Consider the following 19,392-nt stretch of genomic DNA (forward strand, 5'->3'; position numbering starts at 1 on the left):
GGAAGGAAGGAAGGAAGGAAGGAAGGAAGGAAGGAAATAAAAAAGAACAGAAAACAAGCTTTCAGGCACCAAAATCTTTTAAAGCCTACAGCTGTCCAGGCAATGGACAACAGACACTTTCCTCCTACCAGCCTGTTTCTTCAGGCTAGCCCTGCCCCGCCTATCACTAGCCTCATCTCTATAGTCCTCCTTGACATCGATAAAAGCCACAGAGGCCCGAGCAGGAGAGCTGCTTACAGAGGAACTGAGTTTATTTCCCAGCACTCATGACTAGTGTCTCACAACCATCATACCTCCAGTTCCAAGGAACCCTACACTCTTCTGACTTCTCTGGGTACCTATCCATGCCATACACACACACACACAGAGACACACAGATAGAGACAGACAGAGACAGAGACTTAAACCAAAAAACAAAACAAAACAAAACAACAAAAACCCTGCAAAGCTGTCCTTATTCCACAGTTCTTGAACTTTTGCTTGCTCACCAACTGAAACAAAATTGTTTTTGTGTTTAGTTCCACAATGATTCTAGTTTTGCAGCTTTTAGCACTGTTGCAGCAAGATGAATACCAATATCTGAAAATTACATGCCCTTACTTTTAATTACTTTTCTATTTGGTGTAATTTAGTTATAATTATTTGTAAATCAGCTACTGACAATAGCAAGCTAGAGGTGGAAGACATTTGTTTGAAGGAAGTTCAAACAAATATAAGTAAAAAATTTCCCCCTAGATTACAACTGCATGTTAGAATTTATCTTCAAACAAGCAAACCTAACAACCTACCAGATATTTATTTTAAAATAACATAACTTGAAAGTATATCAAATTAATCTGTATTAATGAATTTTCATCCTAACCTACAAGAATAACTATTAATGCTGCAAACTCCATTACATGGCACTAAAAACACAGAAGGTAAATTAAAATTTGCAAGGCATAGCAAATTTAAGCTATGAAGCTTAGAACAATTTAAGCATAGGCAATTGTTACTAGTCAGGGTACAGATACACTGAAAGAAGGAAGTCACATGTGCCTATCACTCACATTTGGCTGTTTCATAAAACATGAAACATGTGGTCTAGGATGAATTGAATAAACAGCACTATTTTATATTCTACCCAGAAGGGATTTCTGTGTTTTCATTAATTTTAGCACACATATCCCTTACAAAGCCTCATCCTTAGAGAGGAAAAACAATTGAGAGAATTCTAACATAGCAATACTTTGCACCCAAACTGAGGGTTAGCGATGAATGAAGTATGTAATCAAATGCTTTGTTCTGAGCAGAAAACTCCATTACAAATGGATTTACACAGCACTGACCTCATCCACATCTTCCTTAATTTTTCACTTGTGTTCTTAACTTACTCTCTCTACATGTTTAAAATATCATCTTCTCAGACCCAAGAAGTATCTGAGGAAAGGATGTTTGGAGAAAAGTCAAGCTTGCTGACATGCAAAGGGTGGTAACCAGACAATTTAACATATTCAACAAATGATCCGCGTGGTGGCGCACGCCTTTAATCCCAGCACTCAGGAGGCAGAGGCGGGGGACTCTATGTGAGTTCAAAGCCAGCCTGGTCTACAAAGTGAGCTCCAGGACAGCCAAAGGTTACACAGAGAAAACCTGACTCAAACAAACAAACAAACGAATGAACAAACAAACAAACTGATCTGCAGATACCGTGATTCAACATAACTAAAATGTGAAGGGGCCACTTACTGCCATACCAGCGTGGTAACTTGTGCCACAAGCAATAAGAATCAACCGCCGACACCTCTGGATCTCCTTAATGTGGTCTTTCAAACCTCCCAAATTCACTGGAATAGAAATTTGTGTATATAATTACTTTAAAAAGAAGCATATAAAATAGGCAATCACTTTCCCTTAGCACCCACTGTCAATTTAAAAAATTAATACTAGTTTTAAGCAATTCATATTCCTTTTTGGAAGAAGAGTTTGCTGTAGTTATATAAATTAACAGTTCACAGCTTAACCGGCCCCTCACCAAATCTGCACTCCCCCTACTCAACCACCAAGGAGTACAAACACGCAATTCTACCTTTTCATTCCTCTCTGCCGATTGAAAATTATCTCAAAGAAAAAAACATACAGGAATAGAACCAGCAGATCAGTTGGTACTGAAAGCTGGATTTGGAGAGAGGATGACAACAGGGCACAGGGAAGTTTCCAGCATGACTGAATTGTTCTGTCTTGACTCTGTTGAAGTAATGATTGTGACTGTTACAAAGGTCTGTCAAACCCAGAATCTTATCAGGAAGCTGAGGCAATAGTCATTTGACACCTGTAACTCAAGAACAGCCTGGGTAACACAGCAAGATTCTGTCTCAGAAAAAAATTAAGCAGAATCTTACATTTAGAGTAATGAATTTGGGACTGGAGAGATGGCTCAGTGGCCAAGAGGACTTGCTGTTCCTGCAGAGGACACAGGTTCAGTTCCCAGCTCCCACATGGCAGCTCAAAACCATCTATAACTCCAGTTCTAGAGGATCCAACACCTTCTTCTAGCACAGGCATGCACACGGTACACATAACTTCAACTTCATACAGGCAAAACAGCAATACACATAAAATAAAAATAGTCTTTTTTAAAGGTTATTTTTTAATTTAGTTTCATTTTTATTCATTTCAGTTTGAAAGTTATTTCTTTCAATGATGAATCTGGGTAGGTGAGACAACCCAGCAAGGCACTTGCTGCAGAGCCTGATGACCCACCTGACTACTACTCCCAGGACCCACATGACAGGAGAGAAACAACTCCAGCAAGCTATCCGCTGACCTCTACATACCATGGCACATGTGCCCACATACATATGCAAAACACGTCAATGTAAGAAGATAAATGATAAATGGAGGGCTGGGAAGATAGTTAAAACAGAAAGTGCTTGCCACATAAGGCTGAGTTTGACCCAAAGAACCCATGGAAAAAGCTGGGCATGATGGGCTGTGCTTATAATCCTAAGTCTGGGGACGGCAGAAAGAAGTCTCCCTGGGCTCACTTCCAGCCAGTCCAGCCTAATCCACAAATGCCAAGTGTTAGTTAGAACCTATCTCAAAGCAAAAAAGAAAAAGAAAAACAAGGTGAAATAAGCCTCAGAAACAACACCCAGGGTTGACTCTGGCTTCCACATAAGCACACACATGCACATTAGTATGTACACACACCCTGACCCCTACCTAAACACATAAACATGGGTAAGTACAATCAAACATACAAAACAATTATTTTCATTATGTCTAATTATACTTCAATAAACCTACCTAGAAAACTATCTTAATATGTTTATTTCTACAACAAACTCCAAACTATGATGATCTATTTTTCCAGAAATACTTCTTGTCTTCAGAGAGACTAAACTACTGCCAGACCCTGCAGCCAAACTAATAATATGCATTGAGATCATTTAAGACTATACCTTCAACCCGCTATCCTACTGTATACTCAGCCTGCTTAAATTCAACCTTGTAACCAACTTTACTATGTGTTGGATTTCCCCTGCAGTCAGCTTTACCATGTACACCAAATGCACACCTAGCCTTGATCTTAAATTATTCCATGCCTCTGACCCAGAATAATGCATGTGCGTTGTGGTAATCATTTGCCAAAAGCAGCTGACAGGTTGAAGCAGTCTTAAACAAAACAACACATAAATGTTGGCAGCAACATGTGCATATAGATCTGTTTGCAGTTTTGAGTGCTGTTCTGGGTCAGTAAAGTAACTTCCTCCCTTGTAAAAACTCAAAGATTTGTATAAAGAATTCCTAAGTGCTATCAACTTCCTCTTAGCACTGTTTTCACTGTGTCCCATAAGTTTGGGTATGTTGTGCTTTCATTTTCACTGAATTCTTTCTTTTTGTTGTTTTTTTGTTTTGTTTTGTTTTATTATTTATACAGTATTCTGCCTGGATCTGTGCCTGCAGGCCAGAAGCAGGCACCAGATCTCACTATAAATGGCTATGAGCTGCCATGTGGTTGCTGGGAATTGAACTCTGAACCTCTGGAAGAACAGCCAGTGCTCTTAACCTCCAAGCCATCTCTCCAGCCTCAATGAATTCTATAGTCTTTAATTTCTTTATTTCCTTTCTGGCCCAGTGGTTACTGAGTCTTTTAAAGCTCTTCAGCTTCAGGCTGGAGACATGGCTCAGAGGTTAAGAACACTGGCTGTTCTTCCAAAGGTCCTGTGTTCAATTCCCAGCAACCATATGGTGGCCCTTAATAACCATCTATAGTGAGAACTGGTGTCCTCTTCTGGAGTTTATATTATTTATATTATTATAAATAATTATTTACATTATAAATAATAAATCTAAAAAAAAATTCTCTTCAGCTTCTATAACAGAGGCATACCCCACACCTCGACCCACAACCCTTCTGAGCACCACCCTCTACCCACCTCCTCAGGACTTACTTTCTTTTACAACTCTTCAAGTACTAGATCTGGAATATACTGTAAATTATAGATTACTTCATAAGCAGCCTCCTGATACTTTTCCCACCAATGCCCTCAGCTAATACTCTTCTATCCAGCTAAGTGTTCTCCTCTGACCACCACTCATTGAATCTTCCAAATCCATTCCTTCTTACTTCATGAGGCCTTCTGTCTTCCCAACACCCCTTTCCACAAATAGAGTCATTCTCCATATTTCCTAAATTCATTATTAAACTTCAAACATTTTCTCATGCTAGGATCATATTTTACTTTTATTTAAATTGTTGATTATGCATTATAAACGATTAAAATATTGAGGGCAAGACTACATCAGAAGCATTGCTATGGTCCACTGCTATGACATGAGTTAAAGCTGAGAGTCCATGGTCATAAGATTTCTGTAAGCTCCTGAGATATGTGCTCTAGATTTCTATCTTCAACATGAAGCAAGGTGCAAACATGAAAGCTCTGCAGAAATTCCTGCTTTGCTACTTAGGAAAGGAACCTAGGGGCTGGAGAGATGGCTCAGGGGTTAAGAGTGTTTGCTGTTCTGGCAGAAGTCTTGGGTTCTGTTCCCAGGACCCACATGATGCCCCCAACTACATCAATTCCAGTTCCAGAGAATCTGATGTCCTATTCTAACCTCCAAGAGCACCAGGCACAAATGTGATACACATACACACAGGCAGGCAAAGCTCTCAAACACACAAAACAAATAAATCCAAAAGAAAATTTTAGAAAGAAACCTAGCCTGGCTGATAGATGAAACCTGAACAAGCTGACAGGTTCTTTTCAGAATTCACAGTGCCCAAAACATGCGAAGAACTGTCCCTGACAGCCACAGGAGGACCCAGTAAGCAGCAGCCACCCCTGTACCATTTTTAAGGATGCCACTCAGTGGTTGACACGCACATTTACACTATTGGGCCCCTATCCCGACAATCCAACTCTACAACTTTTCATTGGGAAACTACCGAGGGAATCAGCACTCTACCACTACCCCAGCACCTGGGAGCCATCAGCCCACTTCCTGTCTCTGAATCTCATTACTCTGACTCTACCCTGAGGTACAATTACACTTTGATGTCTGGCACTCTTGGTTGTCCCGTAGATCTATAAAAAGGACAATAAATTTTCAGATTGCTAATGGCACTTCCACAAGAGACTAAAATGACAAAATACAAAACGTCATTACCAGTGTAGTCATCAAAATTGACTCTTCCTCTCATTGTGTTCACAACGGACTCTGGCTGCTCAAAAATTTCCTTCTGCATAAATGAACTAAAGTTGCCTACAAAAAATAGAAATTAATTAAATAATTAAAACAAGAGTAAATAGCTAAGAAATCTATATACAATTAAGTCTATTTTTTCAACATAATCTTAATAGATGAGACAAAAGGTCATATAATAATGAATATTCAGAATGACTTCCTAAAAGCCTGGATGAGTACTTTACTCTATATAAAAAATAAACAAGGGAGAAAGTCACTTTTATTTACTTAATAGCTAAAATTCATAATTACACAAAACCAGGAACATTAGATAAAATTTTGAGTTAATTCATCAAGCTATCCTTTACTGTGTCAACTGGGAAAACTCCTTACTTATACAAACAAGATCAGTATTTACCTCCTAGTCTGGCCTGTCGTGTGGCTCATGGAACTTTGCAGACAGACAGTAATCCTACAATATAATTCCTACTACAACCCAATCAGAAAGGAGAATAAAAATCTTTCAAATCCCTAACAGTTAACGGCAGTCCACATTATATAGGGCACACAGATATCAGACACTGTTCTAAGAGCTTTATGTGGATCAGCCTTCTTGATCCGCAACACAACCTCAATAGATGGATTCTGTTTTCCCCTCTTAATATATGAGAAGGCTGAAGCGGAAAGACTACAAGAGTACTCAACAGAACACGAGGCATATTTACCATCTTTAAACATTTGGTACTACCTCCTTCTCACATTAAAAACAAACCATAAATTAGTTTCAGGAACTATTCTAAAACCAGCAATTTCTCCAGTCATCCCTTGTCTGGGCTGACCATCCACTCATCATATGGACGATTTCACCAGCTTCATCAGCAGTACGGGAAGTAGAATGTTTCCATTGTTTAAGCATCCCAAGGCACTCACCCTTCATGATCTGCTGGAGTTCCATCTGGAGGGTCTGCACAGCTCGGCCAGGATGGTCGCCTGCAGTTCGTTTAATTCGGTGGATAGAGAGACGGCCATCCACCACTGCTGCAACATCATCATCTTCAAGAAAGATGACACGATTGGTGTGCTCTATCACAGCACTACAAAATGGTCAAGGAGATATTATCAATAACCAAGAATAATTGTCACCAAAGAAAACTATCACTAGAACACAGGGACCAAGCTCAAGCATTAACTCTCATCTTATACCACATGTGAACTGTCCATGCCTTTGCTTCCTGCAGGGCTGTATGAAGGATGTGGTCATTGTGGACAAAAAAATAAAGTGAACCTCTGCACAGCGAACTATTCACCAATTAGAAAAATCAGAAGGCATGGCTTTTTCCACCTCATTCTAGCTCTTACCAAAGCCTGTCGTTTGAGCCCTGAAACATTTCTGAAACTTCCTTCCATGTCATTGCCACTAATGAGTACAAGCTGCCAACAGCTCTTTGTCCAGCTTCTGCAGCATCCCTCAACTACCCACTACCTTCTCTTACCTCTCTACCTGTTCTCCTTTCTGCCCAACTCAACAGCAAAACAGTATGCTCTCCAAAATTTTTCCTTCACCCAACAAATCACTTTTCAGCCACCCTCTGGCTCTCAGGAAAACTTCAAGCTGCCTTGCATGACCCATCAAGCATCTTCTCTTTCTATTCAAGCTGCCTAAGGCCCCTCCCACACTCTCACAGGTGAGCTGCCTACAGAGTGACTGTTCTTCCCAACCCTTCACCTGATTTGCTCCTGATCTCCCCTTAGCTCAGTGTAAGCTTCACTCCCTTAAAAAGACCTACTCCAAGGGATTAAGTGATCCTGTTATAGGCACTGTATCGCTCTTGTCACAGTGGGAACTCCACATATTTGCTTTAAAATGTCTCTTCCTCCACTATGGCAGACCAAGCAGGATTTTTATCTTATCATTCTCCTGAGACTAGCATAAACACACACACACACACACACACACACACATGGCTTTGCTCAATAAACATGCATGAATGAACCAAAAGCTGGTATGTTTCTGCAATTTCTAGTTTGAGTCAATGTTATCAACTCTCAAACCTACTTAATGACAGCAAAGACAAATTTGTAAAAGCTAGAAAACCATAGTTTGCATCTCACTGAGACAACACATTCCCTGAAGTACTAAGTGGCATAATCTTCTCATTGTTATTTCTCTTATTTTCATTTGCAGTGAATGAATCAGGTATTTGCAGACAATACATGGTTCTATTTTATTCCCATTCCTACAACATTCGAATTATCAATGCCTCTAAATATTCCACTATAGTTTCTTTTAAAATTTTGTTCTTCCTTTGTAGAAGAATTATGCTGTTAACTTTAAATGTAAAAGCTAAATGTCCACATGAGGCCCAAACTACAGTATCTCAGCAACTATAACTTCTAGAAAAGCAATCCCTCCTCCCTATAATACTTGGCATGCCTCCTAGAAATAAAACAAACAAACAAACAAAAACTCCAAGATAAATGCACTGGAATCAGTCTCTAAGAATAGATGTGTTCTTGGTAAAGTGACGAAAATGCTGAGAAGTGGGAGAAAAAGTACTCTTTTAGTGCCCTGTGTCTAACAAGGTGACCACTATTTTTTTAACTGAGAGTTCTGGGCTGAGGCATCACTTAGTGAAAGACTGCTTACTTGGCATACAGGAGTCATAGCTTCTATTCTCAGCACCTATATTTTTGCAAAATACTTTCATGGTTTGGACAAGTTTTTCTAAAAATTCTCTTAACTCAAAGAAGGAGGCTCACCTTGCATCAGAAGCAAAGTAATATTCAACTGCCTTTTCCTCAACAGGGAAGAGGCAAGTTGTGCTGTCCACACGGGAGAGGCCACAGCTTCCTTTCTTGTCTTTGCCTAGAGCACAGACATAAGAAAAAAATCAGCAAGCACAGAAAATCATGCTACAATTTTAAAATAAGCATATTTCATAAATGTGTTCATAAAGTCATCAACAAAAAGAAAAAAGGAGCAACACAGAACAAATTCAGCAATTCTCAAATTTGGGATAGCTCGCTGTATTCCCATGCAATAAGCCAGGAAGAACAGATCGGAAGTGCAGTGAAACAGCAACCACAAAGCCCTCACGGCAGGCAACACTGCTGCGTGTGAACTCTGCAATGTCATTTCTTTTCAGGTGTAACTCCAGTAATGTATTCCTAATAACTTTTAAAAACCTAGAGGCTGCAAGGCTAGAGATATGTCTCGGAGACAAAGAGCACTCACGGCTACTGCAAAAGGACCCACGTGTGGTCCACAGCACCTACATGGTGGCTCACTCCCATCCATAACTCCAATTCCAAGGGCCCAGACTCCTCTCCTGCCTCCCTAGTACCAGGTACACTTGTGATGCACATAAATACATGCAGACAAAACTTTCATACACAAAATAAATATTTTTAATTAAAAACTAAAAAGCATTCAATATTGTGCAATGAAAAATAAAGACATAAAGACAGACTAGTGTCAGGTTCACCAAGTTAGCACAGCAAGTCAAGCCTATATATTCATTAAAATCAAAGCAATAGGGGGATGGTGAGATGGTTCAGCAGGTAAAGGCACTAGACCCTAAGCCTGAAGACCTGAGTTCAATCCCCAGATCCCACGTAGTGGAAAGAGAGAACTAAGACCTACGATCTATCCTCTGGCTGCCATAATGTGTGCTATGGTACGTGCACAGCATATATACACATACACAAATAGGTCTAATTAAAAAGCAAAGCAAAGACACATGCCACTTGGCTCGTATGATATGCCAATATGGCACATACTCCTAATCACAGCAAATGCTATAAGCCAAGAATCTCTCCTGTCTTAGTATTGTGTTTTCAGAATCTTTTTAATTCTGGCATTTAATTTAATTTAATTTAATTACCATCAGTAATATATTTTCTTTTTTGCTAATTCATAACGAATGCAGAGCTGAGGACATATGCTGGTGTAACAAATTCTCTAAGTTAAAACCAACTAGTATCTGGGCCAGAGGCACGTAGATTAGTTCATGACCAGTTTCAGCTACACAGTAAGCTTGAGGCCAGACATCTCAAATCTTTTAAAGACTATGTAAATGTACCATGGATATAGTCATATGTGCCTGCCTCTAATCCTAGTATTCTGGACACTGAGGCAGGAAAATCAACAATTTGAGACCGACCTCAACTATACAGCAAGCCTTTGTCTCAACACACACAATCTAAATTGAGAAACAAGTAGAAGCCAAGAACCAACATTTAAAAATCACAACTATCTTGGTTTCTAAAATGTCCTAAAGCTGAGCATCACTCCAAATATTTGTTAATTTGTTTTGTTTTTTGAAACAGGGTTTCTCTATGTAGCCTTGGCTGTACTGGACTCACTTTGTAGACCAGGATGGCCTTGAACTCAAAGCGATCCACCTGCCTCTGCCTTCCTGAGTGCTGGGATTATAGGCATGCACTATTGCACCTTGTTTGTAATTTCCTAGTTAAGAGAAATATATCTGATTGAAATATTCAAGCCACTGAGACATCACTGTCTATAAACGTCTAAAATCCTTTCCCATTTGAAGATTCTCTCGCTCAACTAAGATGGAATACAGTATCTCCTGTTTTCAATGGAAGATGTGGCTTTAAATTGGAGACAATAGCTAAAGCCTGAAAGCCAGAAAATGTTCTCTCTACAGCCCTCCTACCAAAATTGTTCTCCTGATAGCATGGCACCGAGCTCCACACCATATACCTATTAGAACTACAGAAACACAGAAATCTAGCGTCATCAACCTGAATGTTTCTTCCAACTTTTGAAGACCTCACCCAATTATTTATTTATTTGTTTGTTTGGTTTGGTTTTTCAAGACATGGTTTCTCTGTATATCCTTGGCTGTCCTGAAACCCTCCTGTAGACCTGTCTGGCCTTGAACTCACAGAGATCTGCCTGCCTCCCAAGTGCTGGAACTAAAGGTGTGTGCCACCTGGCAAATTATTTCTAAAACAGCCTATAAGATTGCACTATTGACACACACAAACAGTGCTAATACAGGAATCTGGAGCCGCGGATCCAGATTATGTGTTCTCACTGGTGGACTAATCTTTCTTCTGGGACAGGTGAAGAGAAGTGATACAGCAAGAAAAAGAGTTATCATCAAGCACTTAAGATTGTTTAAGGAAATAATTTTCTTCCCAAGTGAAACATGAAAGCAGTCACACAAAGATGAGCAGGTTCAGCATGCTCTGGGAACTGCTGTTCAAGAAGTCAACAAGTACATGTCAATCATTAAGGTTTTGATTTTCTGAGCCGAGCACTCCCTATCTTTTGCATGGAAAGCTCTTAGCATTAGTAAACAAAAAGAAGTACACTGTTTTCTTTTTCTGTGTAATTCAATAAAATGGTTTGCATAAAGACATGCCAGTGGGACACACTGAGGCAGTCAGGAGGACAGCCTTAGCTACAGAGAGTGTTTGAGGTTAGTGTAGGCTATGCAAGATCCTGTTTCTACCTCCTCTCAAAAAACAGAAACAAGTAAAGTAATTGGTACTGGAGAGGTGGCTCACCAGTTAAGACTATTTCTCCCTTTCAGAAGACCCAACCACATATAACTCTAGCCTCAGAGGATCTAATGCTTTTGGCCAGGGTACCTTCACTTTCATGCGCACACCCACATGCGGACACACGTCTGTATATAATAGAAAAATAAAAATAAATCTTAAAAAAAACAACCGGGAATCTGGGACTACAAGCCAGTGGCAGAATACTTGCCTAGTGAATATATGGCCCAGGGTTTGAACACCTCCCCAGCACCAATAATGATAAACTCTCAAACATAAAAAATAAAATGACTCCAAGTTAAAATAAAACCAATCAAAACACCAATGTAAATATAAAAGTAAAATGTCATGCACTAAATAAGACCATTTAAATCTACTTCAGTTAAAAGTGAGGCCAAATCACTCAGGAAATAGATGCTCAAGTTCAGTGTTCCTTTCCTAATCTAAGCAAGCAACCTATATGATTTTAAACAGGAAAAGGAAAAAAAGGCCTTGATTTGAAATATTCCTCAAACCTCCCATTAACAAAACTTATTAAATAATGTAACTATTAAAATGGCAAAAGCAAACAGACAAAATATATTCTGCAAATTAGAAAAAAGTCAAAATATATCCCCATAAAATAAGCATATTTTTAGAGCCTCAGTTCATTTCAAACGCAAAGAGTTAGTAAGTGAAGGGCAGTAGGTGAGAGCAAAGCCCTCCATCCATGCAGAGTGCATTCCCACCTCGTTCTGCCTGTGGTCCCCACCATGTGAATTTTGATCCAATCTGAGTCCTAGCTAAGGATGTACAACAGAGAAAATTTCCTCTCGTCAGAGTGTTCGTAACAAGTTTCTCATGTCTAGATAGAACTACGTAATTGTATGCACATGTACACACAGATGATGAAAGAACATTTACTGTACCATATGGAGCAGGGCTCTGAGAGCTGCTGCACTGTACTTACAAGGTAATGCAACAGCTTACCTGTTCTATACAGAATCGGAATGTGATCCGTAGAAAGCTTATGCTCACTCCTCACACCAATCAAAAGAGGGCTACCTCGTCTGAAATTCAAAATGAGTCAGAATCAAACCTTTTTCATAAATAATGCACTAACAATATAAAATTTAAGTATGAACTCAAAATTCATTTTAATGTGAAAAGTAATACTCTTCAAATGATTTAATTTTCCCTCTGATTTGAACTTCAGGTATAAGAAAATAACTACATTAGAAAACTGAGTGCCACCTAACCCTGAGGCCAGCCTGGTCTACAGAGCCAACTCCAGGACACCCAAGGCTACACAAAGAAACCCTGTCTAAAAACAAAAATCAAAAACAAAAAAAAAAGAAAAAAGAAAACTGAGTCCCTAGGCCACACCTGCCTACTGCTAGTAAAGTTTTTCAACTGGCAAATTAAATTACCGCTGCACTTAAGTTTCACTGAGACCGTGAGGACCTTCTTCTGCAGCTGCTTTCACGCCTGATATCACCTCTGAGCGTGGCCAGGGAGGCCATGTGCCCCAGCACACTCAGCATTCCCTACTCAGCATTCTGACCCACTCTGGAAAAGAAAATTGCCAACTCCTATCTTATAACATTATATTTTAAATTGTTCTTCTTTTAATGTGAAATGGAACTTTTCATTCAATTGTACACAGACACCAAAATTTCTTAGGCATCCTGCCTTCACACTGAGGCTATTCTTCTGTTAATAGATTGTAAATGTTCTTCCTATCTAAGAACTTTATGATCGTTTCTAAATATCCTAGCAAAACCAGTGGTGGTACAATCCCTTGGGAATGTGTCTGGCACACAATTCCAATATATATGAGGAAACTTAATGCTTTGGGTCTGAAATTAAAGAATATCCCATATCCAAACTGATAAAAAGCCACCATGCTCACCACAGACAAATCACAATGCCATAATGTATTCATTTTATTCTGTTAAAGAAAGGTACAGAAAGAAGAGTGCATAGAAACAAGCACAGCCACACCTCTAAGAAAACAGTAAAGGGCCATTCACAGGCTACTGACAATTATCCTGTAACTGTAACCCGAATGTTTCAAAGTGCATGTCATCGTTAGCCCTTAAAAAAAAAAATCTATTGTACCTTGTGCCAACTGCTTGCCCAGGAAAATGAACACTTTTAAACACAAGTGCAAAAGCACCTTCCTGTGGAGGAAAAAGGAACATCAGCAATACTTGTTAGCAATTATCAATAAAAAACATTTAAAACATATTGGCTTCTGCATAGATGCTTCTTGTTCACACTAGCGCTCTTTTGAACTAGTTCTTAACACGTCTCCATTTAAGATGTTGCAGTATGATCTCCCTAACATCAAGCCCATAGTTTAGGTAGACCCTGACTCCTGAGCTCTGGGGTAAGCAAGAAGTTTTTATTGCCATGCTTACTTTCAAACACTCCTTGTAAAGGCAGAGCACCCAGAAAATCGCCTGTGTGCATTGTACATTTCTCAATAGACATGTATCTCAGACATGCTTTCTGCCCTCAGTCTCGGACTTGAATTCTACAGTCACAGTTATTAAATTGGAGATATGGCTCCCTATAAGCATGTGCTGCTCTTGTAGAGGACTTGAATTTGGTGCCCAGCACCCACACTGGGTAGCTCACAATCACCTGTGACTCTGGCGTCAGAAGCCAGTACTCTCTTCTGGCTTCCACAGGTGCCTGCCTCCACACATGAGGTACACACGTACACATATACACACACACACACACACACACACACACACACACACACACACACACACAACCACCATAAAAAAAATCTTAAAGAAAAAGACATACATGTAGCTGTTAAAGGACTTTTCTGGAGTTGCTTCTCTCCCACTGAGGATTCTGGAGCTCAAACTCAGGTTGTCAGGCTTGCTCAGCAAGTGTTTCTGCTAGCAAAAACTTACTTTTTACCCTCAAACTATAGTAAAATCATTAGAATATAGCTATTGTGAAATACATGGAATGGTAAATGCAGAGAAAGCAACTTAATAAGTCAAACAACAGTTTCTCAAAATTCTCTGCATTGAACTGTTTTGTGTGTGTATATATATATGTATGTGTGTTTGTATGTATATGTGTATAATAAAAGCCTAAAAACACCCAAGAGACCAGTGATGGCTCAGCTGGTAAAATGCTTGTCACACAAGCATGAGTTCAGATCCCTGGTACTCACATAAAGTGCTGGGCATGACAGTTTAAGATAACCAACAGTAGCCTCTGGCTTTCACTCACACACATATACACACAGGCTGACAAAAAAATATCTCACAAATATACCTGTCTAGTCTTAGGATCCTTTGAGGAAAAAAAAAAAAATCAGCATAATTCCTGTTTATCAAACACCACTTTAAGAAAGCTACTTGAAATTAATATTCGCATAATTACTTTTTGCATATGTATGTGTGCTTTGGCACGCATGTTAGTATGGGTGTGGGCACACATGGTTGTGGCTATCGACGCGGGTGTGCAGGCACATGTGTGGGGATAGGCAGGGCTAGAGGTTTGATGCGGCTGTCCTCTTCGCATATTCTGTGCCTTACAAACTAAGGCAGGGTCTCTCCCATGAACCCACAATTTGCTGACTCAGCTAGTCTAGCCAACCAGCCAGTTTACTCTAGAATCCAGTCCCACCTCCTGAGAGCTGGGGCTACAAAGTGGCTTCCATGTGCACCCAGCATTCACGTGGGTGCTGAGGATCCAAACTCTGGTCCTCACATTTTCAATGCAAGTGCTTTCCTCAGTCCTGAAATAGAATCTTTAAAAGTATGGTTTAATACCAATTGTTGGATAACTCTTTCCACCAAGGTAGTAAAACTGACATCCTGACTTTCCCAGTTGTCATACATGTACTTGACAAGCTTGGCAATGGTTTCTGTGTCTGTTTCAGATTCAAAATCATAGCCTTTGCTTTCCTGCAAGTAGAAAAAAAGGAAAAAAAAAAAAAAAAGACACATTTAAGTATATAGAAGCTCAAAATTTTTTTAACTTAATGGTTCATTTTTGCTAACCTTTAAAAAAATTTTATTAGGTTTTTCATTTTACTTTATGTGTGGCTATTTTGCCTGCATGTTTATCTGTACATGTGTGTGATTAATGCCCTCAGCAGTAAGAAGAAGGAATCAGATCCCCTGAAAGTGGAGCTGCAGACAGTTGTTAACCACCAGGTGGGTGACAGGAATCGAATCCAAGTCCTCTGTGAGAGGAAGAACTGTTCTTAACCACTGGGCCAGCGCTCCAGCACCTGCGCAAATATTTTCTAGACTTTTTTTCTCAAAAACCAAATGAATTTCTAACTGTGTGAGTGCACAGACATATGTGTGTGCATGTATGGCGTGTAAGTACCGGCATAAGTGTGTCACAGTGTGTGTTTGGAGGTTAGAGGACAACCTCGAGGAATCAGTTTTCTCCTCCCACCTCTACGTGGCTTTCAGGGAATAAACTCAACGTTGGCAGGTTTCAGTGGCAAGCACTCTACCCACTGAGCCACTTTGCCAACCCTTAAGAGCTTACTAATTACTAACTTTTTTAATGTCATACTGACTGTAGTCAAAATTTAAGTTAAAATTAATTTAATTAGTTAAAATTAATTTATAATGGTAAATTTAATGAATATTATTCCATTAATATAATAGCACTGAAAGTAATTTTAATGAAAATTAAAGTCTGATTACAGAGAACTCAAAATAACATGTTATTGAGTACAACTTAAAAGACTTAACTTATATATGCCTCATATAAATTAAATCATAAAGAATTAAAATATAGTGGAACATATAATATTCCAAATACTAATGTCATGACTAGCAACTCTTTATAGTGATCCTCAACTTTTCAATAAAGAGCCATTAGTTACACTATTTAAACTTAAACTTAAAATCCAGTTTTCGGGCACAGCAACTTAGCAACTTAGTTCCCATCACTGCAGAAACTCCACAGACGCCACTGAGGTGGCTCTGTGACAGACTAGCACGCAGCTAGTCCTCAAAATGCCATGTAAGAAATAGGAACTGCTCCACTGTCAACAGAGAAGTACAATAAACCTCCACACCTCGAGATTATCTTGGGAACTACCTGAGCATGTCTGAATAATGCTGCACATCCCAACAAACAACTCCCTAACCCCTCAAAGACAGTGTCGTCTGGGGCCACTTCACTTACCAAAAACTTCTTCAAGTCTTTGTAGTTGGTGATGATTCCATTATGAATAACAATAAATTCTAGAGGAGATAAAAGTATTGACCAAATATTAGCACATGATGAATGCTGTGAATAGCTATTATTGTGGATAGATTTTCCTCTGTACTTTCTTTCTTATTGTTTTGGGGGTGGAGCTGGGGTTTGAATCCAGGACCTCTTACAGGCTAGGCAAGCACTAAACTACATCCCAGCCCTGCTCTTTCATTTTCTTGAGACAAGGCCTCATGATGTAGCCCAGGCGAGCTTTGAACTAGTGGTAATCCCTAGCCTCTGTCGACCAAGTACTGGGATTACAGGCAAGCACCACCACACCTGGTCGATGAACAGATTTTTCTCAAGTCAAAAAGGTCATCTACTAGCGCCGCAGGCTCCTTAATGTGGCTTGCAGCAGGAGCTCAACAGCGCTGCTTCCGTGCACAGTGTTAGTGCACATGTGCAGGAGGAAATACACAAGTTCTGCCTTCTGCCACACCCAACTACTACGCTAGCATGATGAATGAAAGCAGTGAGTCTCCTGTGCCTGTCTCCTCACTTGCACAGCAATACCCTACTTGCATCCTCTCAGGTCTCTGCTCATGTATTCTCTGGTTAAGTTTAAACAGAAGTCTCTACCAACTAAAAGAATCCGAGCAACACTAAATAAAGTTTAAGAACTAATGCCTACATAGTTACTAAGTTCTATAAATTGATTTGTGTAAGATAACTCCTGGAATGTCACATGAAAATGTCAAAGTAGCATTCCAAGAGTAAATAAATATAATCCTGAGAGATCAATTTCATCTATTTTTATTAAATGATGACTGAAAACTGTTAAAAATAGATAGTCAAGAGTTAACACTATTATGTGCAGCCATGACAGTATACAGGGCCTTTTATTTCATGTATCAAAAGAATAGTTATGACTGGGTGTGGTGGCTCATGGCTTTTATCTCAGCACTCAGAAAGCAGAGATGGGAATTTCTGAGTTCAAGAATAGCGTGGTCTACACAGTGAGTTCTAGGCCACTCGGGGCCACATAGTGAGATCCTGTTGAAACAACAGCAGAAGAGAATAATTATTACTGAATACAATGGTTTTGTTGCCCTGTCAGGCCTGAACTCCTAGATTTAAGCACTCTTTCTGGCCCCTATTTCTCTGTAACCAGAACAATAGGCATGTGTCACCACGCCTACCTACGTCTAATCTATTATAGTATTCAAAATGTTCTCAATATACCTAATTATCTCACATTTGGGTCTCAAAAAAAAAGTAATCAAGACTACTGAGCCTACAGGGATCACTTCAAAAAGAAACAGGAACCAACTGGAATCCACTCCCAGTGGGGCAAAACAGGAAACTGCTGCCACAAAGCTGCAGAGGGCTACAACAGTATACGGAAATAAATCCAGTCTTTTCTACCAGAGACTACTCGGAAGGACCTGAGGAGTAGAGTGTGAACTGCACAGTCGTAGGAACTATTTAGGGAAAAGGAGGAGAGGAACAGAGGGAGTAAAGGATGGAGTGCAGCCAGTGCAGGAGGAGGAAATACCAAGAATAACGTGTAGTAACAAATGAACGAATGTCATAAGGAAACCCATTCTTTGCATGCTAACTCAAACATCAACTTTAAAGACACTCAAGATAATTACTATGAGTTTATAACAATGAAAACAAAAGAAACACTGTTCAGGATAACATTAGGATCACTTAATGTTTGAAAAATGGTAAATAAAGGAAAAGAATTAAGACTTTACTCTGCCTTCCTCATACAGGGTGACCAAGAAGTTGACAGAAACTTCTCCTTATAGACATATCTGAGCTCAAAACTGAAAGAGGACTTAAGGTACTAGACTGCTGGCACGTGACAATCTCTGTAATCTCTGCAGTAATCACCAACAGTTAACATGGCAAACACTGTGAACCTCCACATGCAAATAATCACAACCATCATTTAAAAGAAATGCTCAGGGCTGCAGACACAGTACATGCAGAGACCCGCCCAGCAACAGTGCACCCTGGGTTCAATAGCCAGAACTGGGAAAATAAAGATAAAGGAACATGTCTGTTTAGCAGGACATGATGGAAAAACTAATTTAAAAAGAAGTCTCTATTCTCTGCGTGTGGTGGTTCATGCCTTTAATCCCAGCACACAGGAGGCAGGCAGATCTCTGTAAATATGAACCCAGCCTCATTTAAATAGGAAATTCCAGGTCATCCAAGGACTACATAGTGAGATGGAACACATCTGTAATCTTAGTGCTTGGAAGGCAGCAAAAGGAGGGTCAATGATAGTTCAAGGCCAGCCAGGTCTACAGAGTGCAACTGTTTTAAAAATCAAACAAAAAAGACAAATAACAGGAGTAGATATAATTAGCAGTACCTAGACTACAGAAAACTTACAGATAAACAACATACTAAATTACAAAAGAAAGATAAAAAGACTGACATATTGAAGTTACCAATCTTTATTACTGGAATTCCAATAATAACCTATTTAAGGAGGATTGTTGAAGTATGAAGATGGGATTAAGCTCTATATACTCTCTGAATATGTTTTGAATTTTCCATATAAAAATCAAACTTACACAACAACAATAAGCACCTAATTCTCCTCCCATTACTGGCCTACTGAAATCAGTTCAAAGCACACTTAATCTATTCATACCATTATTTTTATCAGAGCGTTGGGGGTGACTATTGACAGGATTAGGTTCTCCATGTGTTGCCCAACGGGTATGGGCTATTCCAAGATGTACATCAAATTCTATATCCAAGTCCATATCTTGTTGTTCTGTAGAAGATAAAAATTTAAAATCCCAGTATTTGGTAATGCTGTAGATGTAAGTTATATTAAATATAACTACACCAGCCCCCCTTGTCCACAAGGTTTGTGTTTTAAGATACTTAGTAGACCCCTGAAACCACAGATGATACTGAGCTCTAAACATAGCATGTGTTTTCCTACACAATGTCATTATGTCTTCCATTAATGAACCACTGTGGCCT

At 39.4% G+C, this 19,392-nt stretch overlaps 1 protein-coding gene across 1 annotated transcript in view; it reads right to left on the reverse strand.

The window, feature by feature from the left end:
* The window catches only part of Gfpt1 (glutamine--fructose-6-phosphate transaminase 1), a 51,285-nt gene that overhangs the window by 17,509 nt on the left and 14,384 nt on the right, over nt 1-19,392 (reverse strand). Inside the window, exons 4-12 of the mRNA XM_055617607.1 lie at nt 19,052-19,177; nt 16,369-16,427; nt 14,988-15,122; nt 13,303-13,364; nt 12,172-12,251; nt 8,431-8,536; nt 6,601-6,764; nt 5,653-5,748; nt 1,729-1,826 (exon numbers count right to left, since the gene is read on the reverse strand). Of these exons, the coding sequence (XP_055473582.1) occupies nt 1,729-1,826; nt 5,653-5,748; nt 6,601-6,764; nt 8,431-8,536; nt 12,172-12,251; nt 13,303-13,364; nt 14,988-15,122; nt 16,369-16,427; nt 19,052-19,177 (926 nt within the window). The remainder of the gene's footprint in view (nt 1-1,728; nt 1,827-5,652; nt 5,749-6,600; nt 6,765-8,430; nt 8,537-12,171; nt 12,252-13,302; nt 13,365-14,987; nt 15,123-16,368; nt 16,428-19,051; nt 19,178-19,392) is intronic.

The sequence above is a fragment of the Psammomys obesus genome, unplaced genomic scaffold (genome assembly GCF_907164565.1).
Source record: "Psammomys obesus unplaced genomic scaffold, mPsaObe1.curated_primary_1811, whole genome shotgun sequence".
In the NCBI taxonomy this organism is placed as follows: domain Eukaryota; kingdom Metazoa; phylum Chordata; class Mammalia; order Rodentia; family Muridae; genus Psammomys; species Psammomys obesus.